We start from the raw sequence: 16,452 nt of genomic DNA, 5'->3' as shown, positions 1-16,452 counted from the left end.
GGGATATGACTCACTGAAGCAGAAATAGAAAGCCGAAGCATTGAAGACCTCTTTCAAACTGGGAAAATGTGACATTTATTGGATAAATGTCAGTGTGAGTGTAAGATAAAGGCAAAAATTGAAGATGCTGTACAGCTAGGTTTTGTTCCCCGTGAGACTTATGTTTCAGATCCACCCGCCAATCAGAGAGAACATTTAAGGGATCAGCCAGCCGTGATGGTCAATTTTCACTGACAAGTTTATGTCTTTTTTTGTTCAGGAAAATGAAACAAAAAAGGGAGGGGTTGCAACCTTAATTCTAACCCCCAACCTCAGATGCGACTTTGGCAAATCTGGTCAGAAAATCATTTCAGCTTAAGAAATCACTGGCCTACGTGACATGTTCCCTTCAGGTGCAACCCCTCCGGTCTGATCCAACTACTTGCTTTCAGCGAGCGACTGCGGCCGGCAACGATTGTCGTGTGGCGGAAATGAGGCTCATTATTTCAATGTGTAGTCACACTTTGCGCCCTCCCGCCCTAGGACCAGGCCATCCATCCATTAAAGGAAATCACTTTGAAAAGGCTTGTCCTTCCTTGGCCACACACACAGATGCACAACAACACACACAATGATGCATGGTCACCATTAGGCAGGCTACTGTAGTGGTGCACAAAACGTTGGACTGCTGAACTTTGGGGTGAGCGCACAAACCCCCAAAATGTTCGGCAAGCCCTCTCTGTCCATTTTTCCTGGTGTCTTCTGTATATGAGCATTCATTTCTAATTTCATTGACTCTTTTCACTGTCTTTGTCTTAGGAACCATCTGATGTCTTTTTGATCATGAGATCAAAATAACCCTTGCGACATGTGAACAAACACCTTAGCATATTGCGTATTTTTGTCGAAGTCATCCCATTTCATACCAATGTGGCTCCGGTGTGACGACGCACTGCTGAGTTGTCCCCAAAGAGACAACATGCAGACGGTCAGCAGCAGCACCTTTCTGCACATTCCCCGCAGGTCCCGCTCCTTCATTCTGCAAGGAATAAAACAGACCGGTCACTCATGGTCAACTATTCCGCAACACACTGTTTATTGTAAAAAAAAATATTGTTGGTTAAAAAAAAATGAATGATAACACAGTATCTCCACAGTTCAGTTCTCACTCTTTGTACATGTTTTCTACATCTTCAATCATTTAATGTCTGAAAAAGAATAAAAAAATCCCCAAATGCACTTTACTGGGTCTTCAAATGTTACCAAATGAAAAATTGATATCATTATTATGCATATTGATATGATACTGCCCAATGCTACTGCGCGGTACTATAATAACATATCGACTGGTTCTGATGAGGGTATTTTGATGAAAGCAAGTCACAGATACTAAGTTATTAATTTGTTTGTGCATAATATGTTCCCTTGAAGACTTGTTGCCACCCAACAGAAGGTGATAGTCCTCAAAGGTGCTTTATTATGCCGGCGCTACCCAGGAGGTCTTCAAGTGTTCTCTGTCTCAGTCGTCTTTAGTCGGCAGTCCTCTCTCTCCTCCTCCTCTGAGTGAGAAGCCCGCCGAGAGCTCAACACAAGCGCTCCAATCAGTGGCTTATCACGTTGCCAGCACCAGTGCCCTGCCGGACTCTCTCCTCTCTCTCGTGTGAGAATCAAATCACAGCTCTGACTTTGAACTGTGTTCCAGTGCTGCAACTCAAATTAGTCAATCCATGTTTTTTTACCCCACCCGCCCCGCATGAGATTAACTCCCTGCTTCCCTTGCAAGCACTGGCAAATGAGGGGATGGTATTTTTTTATTTTATTTTGCCGTGACTGCCTTTGGACTGACTGCCAGAGACTCTTCATTGGAATAAGATGAGAGAGGTGATGCATTTTATACAGGGAGTTGGGATCACAGAATCTGGAACATGACCACCGCATTCCTCGGGGTACAAGTTAGAGATTTGGAGAGGTCTTTGGTCGTTCCACTTGTGATGTTAAGAGTCAAAACAGCCTGTCATTTATACAATAATGTAACATCTAATACTGTATTAGGGCCCTCTCATTTCGATTCAATGTTTTCATGACACAAGTTGTGGGTACTTGATAGCCTTGGCTGTCCTGCATTCAGCCATGTTTGTTAGTTTTGATTTGTCCAATTCGATTTTAGCGTCTATGTGTTGCCATGTCGATGTATTCGGTTTGTGTATCGTAAAAAGATTTGTTTTTTTCATTTCCGTAAAGGCCGATGCTTTTCATTTCGGGCGGATATGACTTAACCCTTATATGTTGTGTATTTATTTGAGGGTTTGATTCATTTCTACGTTATAGTTATTACTCCTTGACAAAAGCCAAAGATTGGGAAATCAAAACTGTCATGTATATTTTTAATTTGAGTCCAAACAAAATTGAATCCATGCTGAAGGAACGTGGTTGTGTTCAGGTGGCCTGACGGAGGACGCTTATTAGAGAAACCATTCCGGCAGACAGATGAGGCACCGAAACCAGGTGGCTCATCACGAAAAAAGAACTCAACTCATTTAATGATACATTTTCTTCCATCCTGTGAGCAGGTTGTCATCTCCTCCATTAATCATGCCAGTGTTTGATCCAATTACACTTCAACACACAGTCTATATAAAAGTCCCAATGTCATTGCCTTTATGAAAACTCTCAGCCACAATTTGTTTAACATCAACAAAAAGTGGAAACAGCTTGTTAGATATTCGGCAAGTGTCAAAACAAAGGCTAGACTCCACATACACCTGACAAGCACATCTTTAAAAGCAACATTATAAATCAGGACAATATCAAGTTGTTTTTTCCTAGTTCTTTTTATACAATTGAACTTTGACAGGAGTTTCCAAATACAAACATGTAGACAAAAATAGCTTCAGTGCTGTTTTTTTGAAGAATTCTTTTTTCTATCCAACTGCTACTTGTTCTGGACAGAGTTGATTGAGTTCACTGCCATTGTACAGCGCTCGTATTGTATTTCAATATTTTTGCTCGCAAGTCAACGGGGAGCAGAAAACTGCCTTCCGAAAAATTCTTGCCACTAAATTGGAAGCAAATAACAGCTGGTGTTCAGTTAGTCACTACTGCAAGTGGGGCAATGCAGGAAGCAAACAGTGCTTCATTCACGTGATTTGTGTTCATACCGTAAGACAACTTTACAAGCTTTAGCTCAATGATGTGAAGCTGATGTGATATGAAGAGTAGAGAAAGCACAATTAGTTCCTGCTTTATGACCCGGCCAGAGGTTTTATTATAGACACTCTATAATTGTGCTTCCGTTTCACAATCTGTCTTTATTTTCAATTTATGCTTTGTAAATGTGTGCTTTATGTCGCCCGTTGAGCCTCCTAACACATTTTCTGTCTTGTAAAAGACAGAAACGTAAGTAAAGATAATTTGGGTCTGCCTAGTTATGAGCGAGTGTGCTATTTCTATTTATTTATTTCTTTGATTTAATCCACTTTGTTATTTTGGGATAACAAGCTGGCGCCAAACATGTTGTTGTCGGGGGCGTAAAAGCCTGGTGTGGTTTGATCCCGACCTCTTTTTGTTATTAGCGATTCGCACGGTTACTCATTACAAGTCTCATCCTAATGCCGAAGGTGGCAAAAGCACTCACAATTTGTACACAAGTACGAGTGTAAAAAACAAAATAAAACGCGGGAAAAATATGTTAGCTAGAGCTGACTCCGGCATGCTTTTATGCTATCAAAACATGTTTCCATACTTTTGTGGAGAACTTGGAAAAGTGAAGCTGGTTGTTTTTAGGCCTGGTCTGAATACAATGAAAGGACAGCAGCATGCTCGTGACACATCAAATTCACGCGGAGCGGTGTCAGGGAAAGTGTTTGTGAAGTTTGAGGTTGGCTGTGGCCGCAAGGCAAAAAGAAAAGAACCCTTTTGTTTACATCTCATCTAAACGTCGTCGCACGACTTTGCTGCAGAGACGACAGGAAGATGACACGCGGCGACGCCTCGGGCCGAGCCCTTCCTCCGTGCCGCTGAGAAAGATGCTGATGCTTTTCTTTATCACTTGGACTCTTAGGTAATGAAGGGCCAATATTGCTGCTGCTTTTTATTGTTCTCATTATTTTTAGAATTGAACGCAGATACCAAGTTTATTTGAAAACGCACCTTCCATAGCAAGAAAAAAGGCCGACTGATACTGCTGTGTGTTAGTTCTTTTGAGTCACCCTGTTGGTATCAATGTAGTACAACCTTGTTGATTGGGAGAAACATGAATGGCAAATACTGCATGACTGTTTGCTGGAAAAGGATCAATAACACTGAATAGATTCCGCCTTGCACACTTGTCAATAAGTCCAAAGTTGAATAGGGTTAATATGAGCTGGCAAGCGTACTTTATTTTGTGCGACACTCAGGTATTCGATTCAGTTCGTTGACCTTGAGGTTAACCCTGGATAGCTTATAAAATCAATTTGCCATCCGCGTTGAAAGCCTTTTTAAGAGTGTTTGCAATGAGATCGCCTCGCCTGAGGGTTGTGCTGCAGTTGTGTGTGCGCGCGTGCGTGCCCGCCCGCATGTGTGCAAATATACATTAAAAACCTCCAATTCATTTCATATTGAACGTCTCGCTACACACCAATGTAAAACACCCACTGGGCACGCTTTTAGTTCCTCAGCGAGGCACATTGAATTCTTCCGCAGTCATACAAAATCCATAAGAATAAAATAGACATAACTATGACTATTTATAACTGACGTATTTTGTGTCAACTTTATTAATATAGCGTATTGTACAAGAGCTGCAGCTGTAACAAATGGCTTCCACACAAAGTCAGCAAAAACCGTCAATTGAAACACAATTAAGATACAGTAGCAGAACAAAGCCAGCGAATACAAACGAGGTTTAAAAATGGACATACAGATAGATCCACACTGCGGCCCGGACATTTGTATTATTTATTTTTGTTCACAAAATATCAACTGGAGGTGCAGGAACAGCTGCTCTGAGAAACAGGGCTTCTCTTGAGACTGCAAGGGAGGTATGGGTGGGGCTCCTCACTTTATGATGTCACAATTTGAAGATGTTTGATTGGGCGGGGCTGGTGCTCACAGAGAAGGAAAAAGCAGAAATGCTCCAAGATGAGTGAATGGAGCAAAACAACACTTGTAGGGTTGGTGAGAAAATAGCTTTTGGACATAGCTAAAAGCTAAAACAAAATGGCAGGATATGACTTCTTTAAAAATAATCAAGTTTGTCACGCATCATTCCATTCTGAGACAACCCATTAACTGTATTGTTAGAAATAAAAATCCATTCGTAGAAATGACCTCATTGAATCAGTTCCGTCATTAAAACTTGACAGTGTAAAAAACATAATCAGTCACTTTTCCAGTTTTGATTGCCAATTGAGAATGGAAAGCTCAAACGAAATACACAGCCCAGTACAGTGCGTGCATTGCTCATGTTCCAGCAGGTTGAACGCAGCTTCAGTGTTACAACATGAGGTCTGTCATGTTGCCCCCACCCTCTGCACCTCTTGCAATGATGCATTGGGACAGCTTTCTGATCCATGCTGTGTTGTACCGTGTGTCCGGTGGCGTGGACCATGCTCAGGGGTCAGTGTGTGACTCAAACGGAGGAAGGGAGATTTAAAAAAAAGGAATATGGGGAGGGGGGGGGGGGGGGAAATCAGAAAGAGGAGCTTGCCAAGTGTGTCAGCGAACTCCAGCAACACCAAAAAAAAAAGACCTCTGCCTCCCCACTCCCCCAGGGGTTTGTCCTTCCAACTGGTCTGAGCCTAATATTTGCTCGTGGAGCTAAATGCGCCGGCTTTTCTGCCCAGCCAGCTTGGAAGTAGCACCGCATCAAGCCAGTGCACCGGGGGAGTGCCGGCGCGCCGACCCTATAACACCTTCTTCAGAGCTGCCTACTTACATCCAGTGCAGTCCCAAATGCAATGGGAGGCGGCAAGTCACATGGCTTTTGATTTTGCCTATTTTTTCAACCAGAAATATTTCTCGCCCTGTTATGTCTTCCATTTGTGTCTGCAGTGTCGCAATCCATCAATGCAATGGAGTGAGATCCAAGATCTCTATAAATAATATTGTTCAACGGATTTTAAAATATTAAAAGGAATACATAAATGTATTAACGCTAACTCATTGTAAATGTATTTGAACAGAAAAATAGTATCAATGTTAATATTGTAGCATTTGATGTTAGGACATCTGTGTGTGAGTATTTGGGCGAGAGTTGAGGCTAACACAAGCTTCGGCATGAATGTGCTTTTCGTGTTGTGCATCTGCGACTGTGGTTTCAAAATCCACCATACAACCAAACCACCAAAAATGAACCATGATATAACCATGTGATACATGCACCCAGCCAGCAATGCTGTTTTTTCAAGAATGAAATTGAATATTCTACACTTGACTGTAGAGTGCAAGAGACAAGCTCTGATTGATGCATAAATGATGATATTGTCAACGTGGTGTATCACACCAAAAGCTGTTCCAAATAATCGAAACTCCCCAGTGTAATGGTAGAGATCCAAAATAACAACCAAACTACAGTGAAAGTGCATTTTGAGTTCATACGGAAATGTCACTCAAAAGCCCACTCTCTTTGAGCCCTTTTCACACTGCACTTAGTAGCAGCGCACCATTCATTGTGTATGCGGTTGCCGTTGCAGCAGGAGGATGTTTGCCGTGACGGTAAGGTCCCTTGAATTAAAAAGAAAATAGGTTCTATTCAAGGACAGCACTGCTTTGACGTTAGACAAGCAAATCCAAAAGGAGAGGAGCTGGCTGGCTGGCTGGCTGGCTGGCTGGCTGGCTGGCTGGCTGGCTGGCTGGCTGGCTGGCTGGCTGGCTGGCTGGCTGGCTGGCTGGCTGGCTGGCTGGCTGGCTGGCTGGCTGGCTGGCTGGCTGGCTGGCTGACTTATATACAGGTAAGGCAGGAGGAAGCCTTAATAGATCTGGGTATGGAGTTTTGGGACAAACAAGAGATGACATACATACAGTGACATGTTTAGAAGCCTGAAATATAACTTGAAGCGCTCTTGATGGAAATGGAGCTCACAAACCAGAGTAAACACTCCAAGTTCCCACGAGCCGTTCGTAAAGAATGCGTCATTCCTCTTTTGTCTGCTTCATCCTTCTTACAATGAGCAAAGCCAGGGCTAACATTGAAATATGCATCTTGTCCAGGTGCCATGTACGGCAAAAGTCTCATTGCTTACTGACCACCTGAGCGCTGTCGTCCTTTCACGCCTTTTCCGCTAAGTGCAGTGTGAGAGGAGCTTTAACCTTTTGTCACATGACTCTACTTTTACAGTGTCAATTGAAACATTATGAGAGGATTGTTCACGGTAGAGTAAGTCCAATCTGTTCATTAAATACATCGATTGGCATGCCGTTTATCCATTTAGTGACGCTATGAATGTTAGAATGAATGTCTGTCGGGAGTAATCTGCCATTTGCCCAAAGTCAGCTGGAATGGGCTCCAGGTCCCCGGGACCCTCCATGCAAGAAGTATTATGTTTTAATTGATATTTTATTTATTTATTATTCATTTCTATATGAGAGAGAAACATGGTCCCCATGCCCCCCAGTTCCAAAATCCCATCTGCGCCCCTACAATAAGCAATATAGAAAATGGATCGATGGATGGACCTGCAAATAAGAGTATTAAGATAAGCCTTTGTTTTTCAATTTCTCATTTTCTCTGCATGTCCAACAACTTTGTAATTGCATACAAACTCGCTGCCAAGTCAGCCATATGCCACACTGTTAATTAGGCGGCAAATTACACACGCTATTCCCTCACAAATTGTTTTCCTTTTTTTTCTTTTCCCCAACGAATTCTGTGTATCGCTCCTGCTGGCCTGTGCGATGCTCGTCTGTTCCTCGCTGCTTTCGTCTTTCCTGCTACGGTCCGTCGCATGAAGTAAAAAAAACTGCTCTGTTCCCTTGTCTGCAGCTGTCTTGCAGGATTGCACAGGATTTGGAGGTACAAAAACACGCTCGAGGGGGAAATTCCATCACTTTATGGAAATGGTCGCTCCCCCTGAGCATTCATCTGGGGATTTAGGCGACACGCTTTGCTGATCACGCTGTCATTCCAATCCGGCTGGAAATCGCACGTTGCCGAAGCCTTTTTAGGACTGGCTGGGCTGCCTTTTGGGGCGCATATCTGTGAACGTGTGTGTGTGTGCGTGTGTGTGTGTGTGTGTGTGTGTGTGCGTGTGTGTGCGTGTGTGTGTGCACACGTGTCGCACTCGTGATTGTTGAAATTGTTACACACTACATCATAGCTATTGTTCCCATTGAAGGAGAGACCACACGGGAAACTACATGATATGGACAAGAGGGGGAGGACAGCTCAAGCATTACATCATAGGAGAACGAACACATGAGCAATTTTTTGCTTGAAAGGATAGGTTCCCGCATTTCAACAAGCAGGCAACATGGTGAGCTTCTCAGGCTTGGTTCCAATCTCAGCTTTGTCTGTTCTCCCCATGCTGCCATGGCTTTCCTCCAGGTCATCATCCAACATGACAAAAATGCACGAGTGTAATGAGTTGTTTGTTCGTATGTGCTCCCCCCAAAGTCAGTAAGCTGCAGTATTATGAATCATTTCAAAATGCATTATGTCAGCCTACATGTGTTACCGCGCCTTTTGTGTTTATAGCTCTGTTGCTTTATGTTAGCCCATCTGAGACATTTTGCTCTGTTAGCATTAAGCACGGCTATTTGTTTTGATGATTGAGCAAGCATGACCAAGGTCGGTGGCCCATACGTGTTGCATGCCACCGGGCGCCTCAATGCATATTCCGAGGCGTGAAAAGCATCTGACATCAAACAGAGGCACGAGCCAGCCATAAGCCGTAATAAGATCAAAGTAATGCTAAGTGGATCTTCAAGCTTTATTACTACGTTTTTATCCGACAATGTGTCTGCTAGAGCGGAAAATGATTGGGCAGCTTTAAAGCAATGGAAGTCAGCGGAGAATAAACAGCGTTTCACTCGCGTCCTCACGCTGGCGCAATTAAGCTGCCGCTGACTGACGGAGCAGATAAGATGCGTGGAGCTCATCTACGCTGACTGATGGCGGCGGCGGCGGCGGCGGCGGCAACGCCAGCAAAGGAACTCAAGTCAATGCCAGGCCTCCATTAATTTTCTACATTTAATGACTTTAATTAAAACTTCAACGTGTTGCTCCTGGCATGGTGTCGAGATTACAACACAACATTGACATGAACGCTTCTGATAAAACAGTTGCCATGGGTGCACCTGTCAGACGAAAGCAGTGTCTATCTATAAAGTGTGCTGCACATACTACTTATGGTTACATATTTACAATTTACGATACAGTTTCATCTAACCAAATCTGGCGGCCTTTTGCAAAAAGTTTGGACATCCCTGGAGTAGACTATAAATAAATGCTTCCGCTCATGGAGGTCCCCGAGGGTGCTGAGGTAACCAAAAGCCGTGCTTAACTATTGGTCGAAGGTGGGCTGAAAGACAGGGAGGGGGCACTGCACTCCCACAAATGCCCACTTTGTTAAATGTAGTATTTAACAATATGATGTAATAGACACAACTTCAAAGTATTTATTGCTACAGTGGCTTTAACAGTTGTTTTTTTCAGTACGGTATATTGACATATACTTCAGTATTGCTGTCCAAAGCTACTTGCGTCACTGCTACATAGAACTTCTAATAGTCTGTGCAGTCCATTAAATGTAATATTAGTTCAGTATTATCAATTATCGCCTTTTATCATGAAATAATCAACAGCGCTGACTAGCGAAGCAGCTCAAAGAGTTCAATACTGCAACGAAAGGCAACATTGCCGAGTGAATAATTCAAGTGTAACTAATTACAGAGCCATATAACTACTGATGGTGTTGTGTGTGTGTGTGTGTGTGTGTGTGCGTGTGTGTTGATTTATATAGCAGCCCCAGCAAATAATTACAGCTAACAACTCGGTTTGAGACGTTAAAATATGCAAAGAGAAACAGTGTGTGGCAGGTTTGGAGTGCACGACACCGCCGGCAGATGTGATTAATGACTGTGTCACCTGCAAAAGAACGCCAGCTTCTGTTTTCACGACAATGCAGTGACACAAGCTGGGCTGACACCCACTACCACAAGTTTGACTTGTCAAATCACAGGCAGTCTGGGTTTTTTTTAAACTGTTTTATTTCAATTTGTTCTAATCATTTTGGCTCTGCGAAGGGCCAGTGATCATGAATACTCTATTGTTACCACCAATCAAAGAAAGCAGGAATATGTTATAATGAATAACACACGAGAGCAGAGATGGCAGGAATTACAGGAATTGTGCACTGCACAAATATGTGAATATAGATTATAGTATTAATTTGTTTGTTTTTTCTATTGTGCAAGATGCTAGTTAGCATGAATACCTGATAAGAAGCTTGGTCATAAGTATTGGAAAAGTGGACAATGTTCACGCCCGTTTTTACTATGTGGATTATTTCTACTTGTAATAGTAAAGTTTGTATTCATATGGAGTTGCTGACTGGACTATTGTTTTCAATGTGTAATTTCATTTCTAGCTTTTGTTTGTTTTGGACTAACTAGCTAGAGAAGTAACTGCTTTGATTAGAGGAACTCTATCGCATTAATCGTAGCACACGTGAAGTATGTGCTTGTCTGAGCATGACGTGGACTTACTCTGTGGATTGTTTGCCCAATTCTTCCTATAATGCAAGGTGCTGTTTATTGTGACTGACCAGCCACCAATTGTATTCATAATAGCACATACCGCACATGTGTGTGATCCGGTATATTGGATTGTTTTCCTTTACTCTGTGGACTGTGCAAGGTCACCGTTATCATTATTACCCTGCAAAAGATATTTCATCATTGTAGGATCCTTTGTACAAATTTAGAGGCATATTCACCCAAAAGCTTGTTTTGATTCCGAGTAGTACAATGTTGTACAAGATACTGCGGCGTACTTGCGATATCATCTTTCATTATTTGAGTAAAGGGTGCTTTTCGTTCATCTGATATAGTGCTTTACACATCTTCTGCCGTGCCTATTTGTTACAACCTCCGTCGCTGCTGCCATTTTTAGCAGCTCTGATGACAGTTTACGGTGAGCAGGTGTTAAAAACACACACAATAATCACTCTGTCACTGCAGCACACTCAGCAACTCCACAACACACACAAAAATATGTGCACAAACACACACACACACACACACGCAGTTGGTTTCAGATGTGGCGGAACAAAGTCTTTGCCCGACCCAAATCCAGCACAGACACAAATGCAATAATAACACCATTTGCATAAAGGCTGTGAGTCGCAATGTCGAAGCCGTCGTCTCAAGTCTTAAATAGGTCAGTTTTAAACTTCTGAGCGCCAGTCAAAATAAGATTGGGAATAAAGTAGATGATGGAAAAGAAGGAAGTTGAAAACCTCTTTTTTTCCGCTTCTCCAAGGTGGGAATTATTGTCTGTTTTGTGAGCTTTGAACAAGCCTGCAACACATATTAAGTGCCTCAGCTCGTTTCTACTTGGTCAGGACACAATGGGGGTTGTATCCTTACAACAAATGACCAAGTGCATCTCCATTTCTCATTGCAAGGATTGCTGAGCTCAAGCCAACAGGATTGAGCCACTTTTTTCTGAGCAAAATCTGAAGGCTATGTACATCTATTTTTATGGTCATGCGCGGCACCTCCCTGCAGACAGGTGGCTCTGCGAGATGGAGGGCTTCACTGCTGCGGGTGTGACCACAGCCTTCTTCAGCATGGCCGCACTCACTTTATTCAGCGGGGTAACAGGTTGGGTGCTCGCATTGAGTGTACCTGCAAGTGCTCCACAAATGACTGGCACAGTGAGAAAGTCACCCGGGGCTGTTGATTTGGCTGCCACCTATCTAACAATATCAGAACTGCCTGAAAAACTCAAAAGTGATTTTTTTTTGGTTCCCAAAAAATGGACAATGATTCAAGGGTGGTTTTTTTTTGTGTTTACCACATCCTGGGATGCCCAGAAATTAGACAGTGAAGGGTGGCGGCAGCATTTTACCATTGTTTCCTAGCTTTTTTGTATGTGTGTGTGTCCTGTTATTTTCTAATGGATTTTGGACATTTAAGTAAATATGTCTATCAGATGTATTGTGGCTGGGTGTAGCGACAGAGGTTTAAAGAAAAAGCATCATAAACTGTCCAAAGTAAATGCAAAATAAAAATTTGGGGCGATGTGGGGACTGTTAAAGGTTTAAGTGTGTGTAGGGGGGCACTTTCTGTAGAACCCAGCCACATAGCTCTGAAATAGTGCAAGTTTTTACCACATGCATTATTTACAGCAAAGCAAGGTAGGGTTTTCACATTCAGCAGAAGCAGCTTTGCATGCATTCATAAATAATAAACATGTGAGGTTCAGCGTGAGAGAGTACCAGCGAGGCGGGAGAAAAAAAATAACGCACGTACATGTGCGTCATCCAGGAAGAACTAAATGTCACATGACAAAACGCAGACGTAAAAAAACACAAAGAGAAACACAATTTACAAGTCCGGAGCATTTTTCATGTTGTCTAACGTACGACGGCAAATAGCATACACACACATTGTTGTCTGTTGCCATGCGGGTGACAAATATAGCAGTGGGACACAAACATCAATTCTTAACATCTTAATCTTTATCCGTGAGGGGTACGGGCTTACGTCTAACAATCTTGCCTTTTCTAGATTAACAAAATTCAGCTCCTTAAGTGGTACTGAGTTTCCTGTGAAAAATGATGACAAGAATTCTGTATGGGCACCCGGGTTTCAAAGACATACAAGAACCTATGGAACGGGATTAGATGTCAACTCACTGACCTCTTGTCCAATATTTTCAAAAGGTTTGCTTGCCGCAAAGAGAGGAGTTAATGAATGCCCCGAGAGGGCGGCACGCTGGTAATTGGACGTCCAAGTCGGTCTGTGTTTGGATGAGCTAATTGTCAGAGAGACTTAAAAGTTTGCTGATCTTTGAACTTCACCGTGACAAATCCATTCGGTCAAGCACGAAATGATCGTGATTAACCCCCAAAACTCCATTAATGCTTTGAGGAGCTATCCAGCGCTCGAAACACAAGGACAAAGATCATAGCGTAGCCTAGAGCAAGGGTAGGAAAGTTCGGTCCTAGGGCACTGCTGCTGCCCTGCCTGTTACTTTATTATGATATTCATATTCATTATGAAACCTACGATTGTTTGAAAAAACATACGTTGGTGTGATAGAACATATTTTTTGCATATTATTTAAATCAATAGTGGGGTTTTAAATGAATTTACATTGACCACTCAAAATATTTGACACACTGTCTCTTTAATAGTTTTTCAGATCAAATATGCAGCCGATTAACACTGGCTCCTAACAATTATTCAGAACAAAGAAACATAAGAAGAGGGTTCAATTGAGGTTAAAAGTAAATTTATGCAGCCAGAACGAAAGTGTCATTAGCACACTGCGTGAGGTTTTCCTCTTCCATTTTTGCCAGAAGCGTCTTGGCAGGCCCACGTGCATTGTAGAAGAAGAGAAAATCGACTTCTCCTCAAACAGAAGCCGGTTTAATTTTTTGACAGGCTGGCTTAATTTCCCTTTCAGACACGCCGTCAAAAGATTTTGTTATGCATCGCTCATGTGTGTATTTTCAGCAGGGAGTCTTGCATTTGTGCTTTTTTTTTTTGCCTTCTCTGGGTTGGCTCCTGCTTGTTTATGTGAGCGACTAAATGAGAGGCAAGAGCGGGATGGATAATGAATGAATAATTGAAACGTGTCCGTTTTTTGTAAACCAGTGCATCCTGACCGAACTGAATGTCTCAAAAATGAGCTTGAAACGATAAAAAAAAAACTAAAGAAAGTTTGAAAAATCAGCCCCTGACATGAGTTTCATTGATCAACAAATAATTGGGTGCATGATAAAGTCCAAGTGTCACGACTCGTCTCCGGCGGTTCTATTATGTGTATATGTTGTCATGGTTTCTGTTGACGTCGCCCCTCCCCTCCCCTCCTGTGTCTGCTCACAACCAATGTACTAATCACAGTCACCTGTCTGTGGTTACCTGTGGTGTATTTAAGTCCTGTCTGCGTGTCACTCCACTGTCGGATTGTTCTGGTCTCTAGTCTAGTCTCGTTGGCTTTGTCGGTTTCTGTTTGTCTGTCTTTCGGTTCTCCCTGTCACTCTGCCCCAAGCAGTTGATGTTAGTTTGCCGGTTCCTGTTGGTTTGTTCCCCTCATCCTCCCTTTTCTGCATTTGGTCGCCCTGCTCCATTCCCATACGTGACACCAAGAATCCATCCTGGGAAGAAAACTGCAAGCCAGCCCTGGAGAATTAGAAGAAAAAAAAGCCCACAGCCCTTTCATCAACAAAACAAAATTAGGTGGACGTATGCATTATGTGAAGATTTGCCTTGCCCCACCAAATGATTGTCTGCTCATCACTCGGAGGAGCAAGAGGAGGAGCAAGAGGAGGAGGATTGACTGTGAGTTGTTTTTAATTACACTGTCAGGCGATGTGTTAATGGGCAGTGAAATCCATGACATCATTCGATAGCTATACACACTATGTATCAATATAAGTGAGGCTTCCTGCTTGGATGGTGGCGAAGGTGAGATGGATACATGAAACTCCAAGCAGGCTGCCGGGGCTGGGGGGTGACACATACTAATTAAGCTGCTGCCTGCTCATTTATCACCCGGCAACTCTTCTAATCGGACGTCACTTGACACGGCTTTACGAAGGGACTTGAACACATCATTGATGAAAGCAACTATCTGAAGAAAGACTCTGCTGAATGCCCTTAAGGTTATCTCTACTAAGCCCCAAATGCACAAGAGGTTGCTCTGCTTTGGCAAATGCTGGCCTGGGGACTTTGTTTTCTTAACTGTAGATGTGAGGTGTTTATTGGGCTTTTTAAATGCACTCCTACAATAAGAATGATCAAAATGATGTAGTAGAACCCCTCACCGAAATCATGAGGGTTCTATTCTTCAAATCTGATGCTTCCATTTAACCCGCAGATGTCAAACTTAAGGCCCGGGGTCAGATCTATTATTATTATTATTATTATTATTATCATTTTAGTATGATACACTTTGGATTCTCAAGCTTATCATTCAGAAAAAGATGCTTGGTTCCAAGAGCTGGAATCTAAGAAAACTCCTTAAGAAACCATCTCTGAGCTCTTAAGGCATTTTCTTTGACCACGTCATCTTTTTATTGCTATCATGCTTTGAGGTCTGAAGCTTATCATCCAGAAAAGGGCCTGAGGAGGTGGGCTTCCTTACATGCAACCTTGTCAGCATGGTGAAATAATTGGTGGCGAGCTGAAGGCTCAAAGGGAAAAAAGTGCTTTCATCGCATTTGGGCCGAAGCGAAAGCACAGCAAAATATTATAATGACGTTCTACCTGACGTCAGGTGAACATGGATATGTGCTGTGTTATCAATTTTACCGAGACGTCCAAAGCCACCCTTTTGAGGGCCTTTACCTTCTGGCTTCGTACTCACTGAACGTGAACGCCAATATACATACATACAACTCTGGACCTCATTTTATCTGCAATGTCATTCAACAACATCCATCATTTTGTTTTGTGAAAAAACGTATATCTTTTGTTTTTGTTTGGTAGATGTTCATTGCCGGGCCAGGGGGGGCCGATGGGGTGGGGACGCGGTGACATTTTCAATAAGAAAGATTTATGGATGCCATCTGATGGAAAAATGTGAGGAAGCTGTGCTTGGTGTTGATGTTGAAAAGGACTACCGAGTTTTGTTTCAGTTTTTCACATCACTGCTGTGGCTAGAAACCCCATAGTATAGTCACAAAAAGGAGTAGAATGGTTAGCAATAATCATTCTGATTGATTTATTTATAACCAGAAGTATCACATTGCTGAAATTAGTGTGAATATATTTCTATATTATTTCTATCCGTAGGATGAAGTCAAGCGAATTGTAGGTGCTGTCTCTTTTTATAGCGTGTGGGGGGGGGAGTACATTAGAAGCATAAGATGGGCTCATGTTCCAAGAAAATCCACCCAAAACACTGTGAGCTACCGTGCCAACATTTGGCCTACGATGACCTCCTCTTGACCTAAGCCATGAAATGGCCGAGAGGAGGCAGAGGGAGGCCATGTTGCGCTCATTAAATTTGACCTCGCATCACACCACAGCCAACACTGTCCGAGGACAGCGAAGCCGATTTCGACTTATTTCCCGATCCCCTGCTCTATCCCTTTTAACCACACTTAACACTCTTTTCCACTTAGCATCGGGCAGCCTCGTGAGAGAGAGCCTGTCGTGCACATATGTTGGCTGTGAGTGTGTGTGGCGATGGTGGGGAGGGGGGGGGCGCATTTAGTGTGAGTGGACGACGAGAGTATGCGGGCTATTAAACAGAAAATTGGGAGTCCACTCTGCTTCAGAGTTGCGCGCACTAATTCCGCCAACCTCTACTCTGCA

At 42.9% G+C, this 16,452-nt stretch overlaps 1 protein-coding gene across 1 annotated transcript in view; it reads right to left on the bottom strand.

The window, feature by feature from the left end:
- The window catches only part of si:dkey-238f9.1 (chemokine-like protein TAFA-2), a 52,809-nt gene that overhangs the window by 21,245 nt on the left and 15,112 nt on the right, over window positions 1–16,452 (bottom strand). Inside the window, exon 2 of the mRNA XM_037251938.1 lies at window positions 906–1,018. Coding sequence (XP_037107833.1) covers window positions 906–1,017 — 112 coding nt within the window. The 5' untranslated portion in view covers window position 1,018. The remainder of the gene's footprint in view (window positions 1–905; window positions 1,019–16,452) is intronic.

The sequence above is a fragment of the Syngnathus acus genome, chromosome 5 (assembly GCF_901709675.1).
Source record: "Syngnathus acus chromosome 5, fSynAcu1.2, whole genome shotgun sequence".
In the NCBI taxonomy this organism is placed as follows: Eukaryota; Metazoa; Chordata; class Actinopteri; order Syngnathiformes; family Syngnathidae; genus Syngnathus; species Syngnathus acus.
Note: the sequence above shows the minus strand (reverse complement) of the source record. Positions and strands in the feature narration are given on the sequence as shown.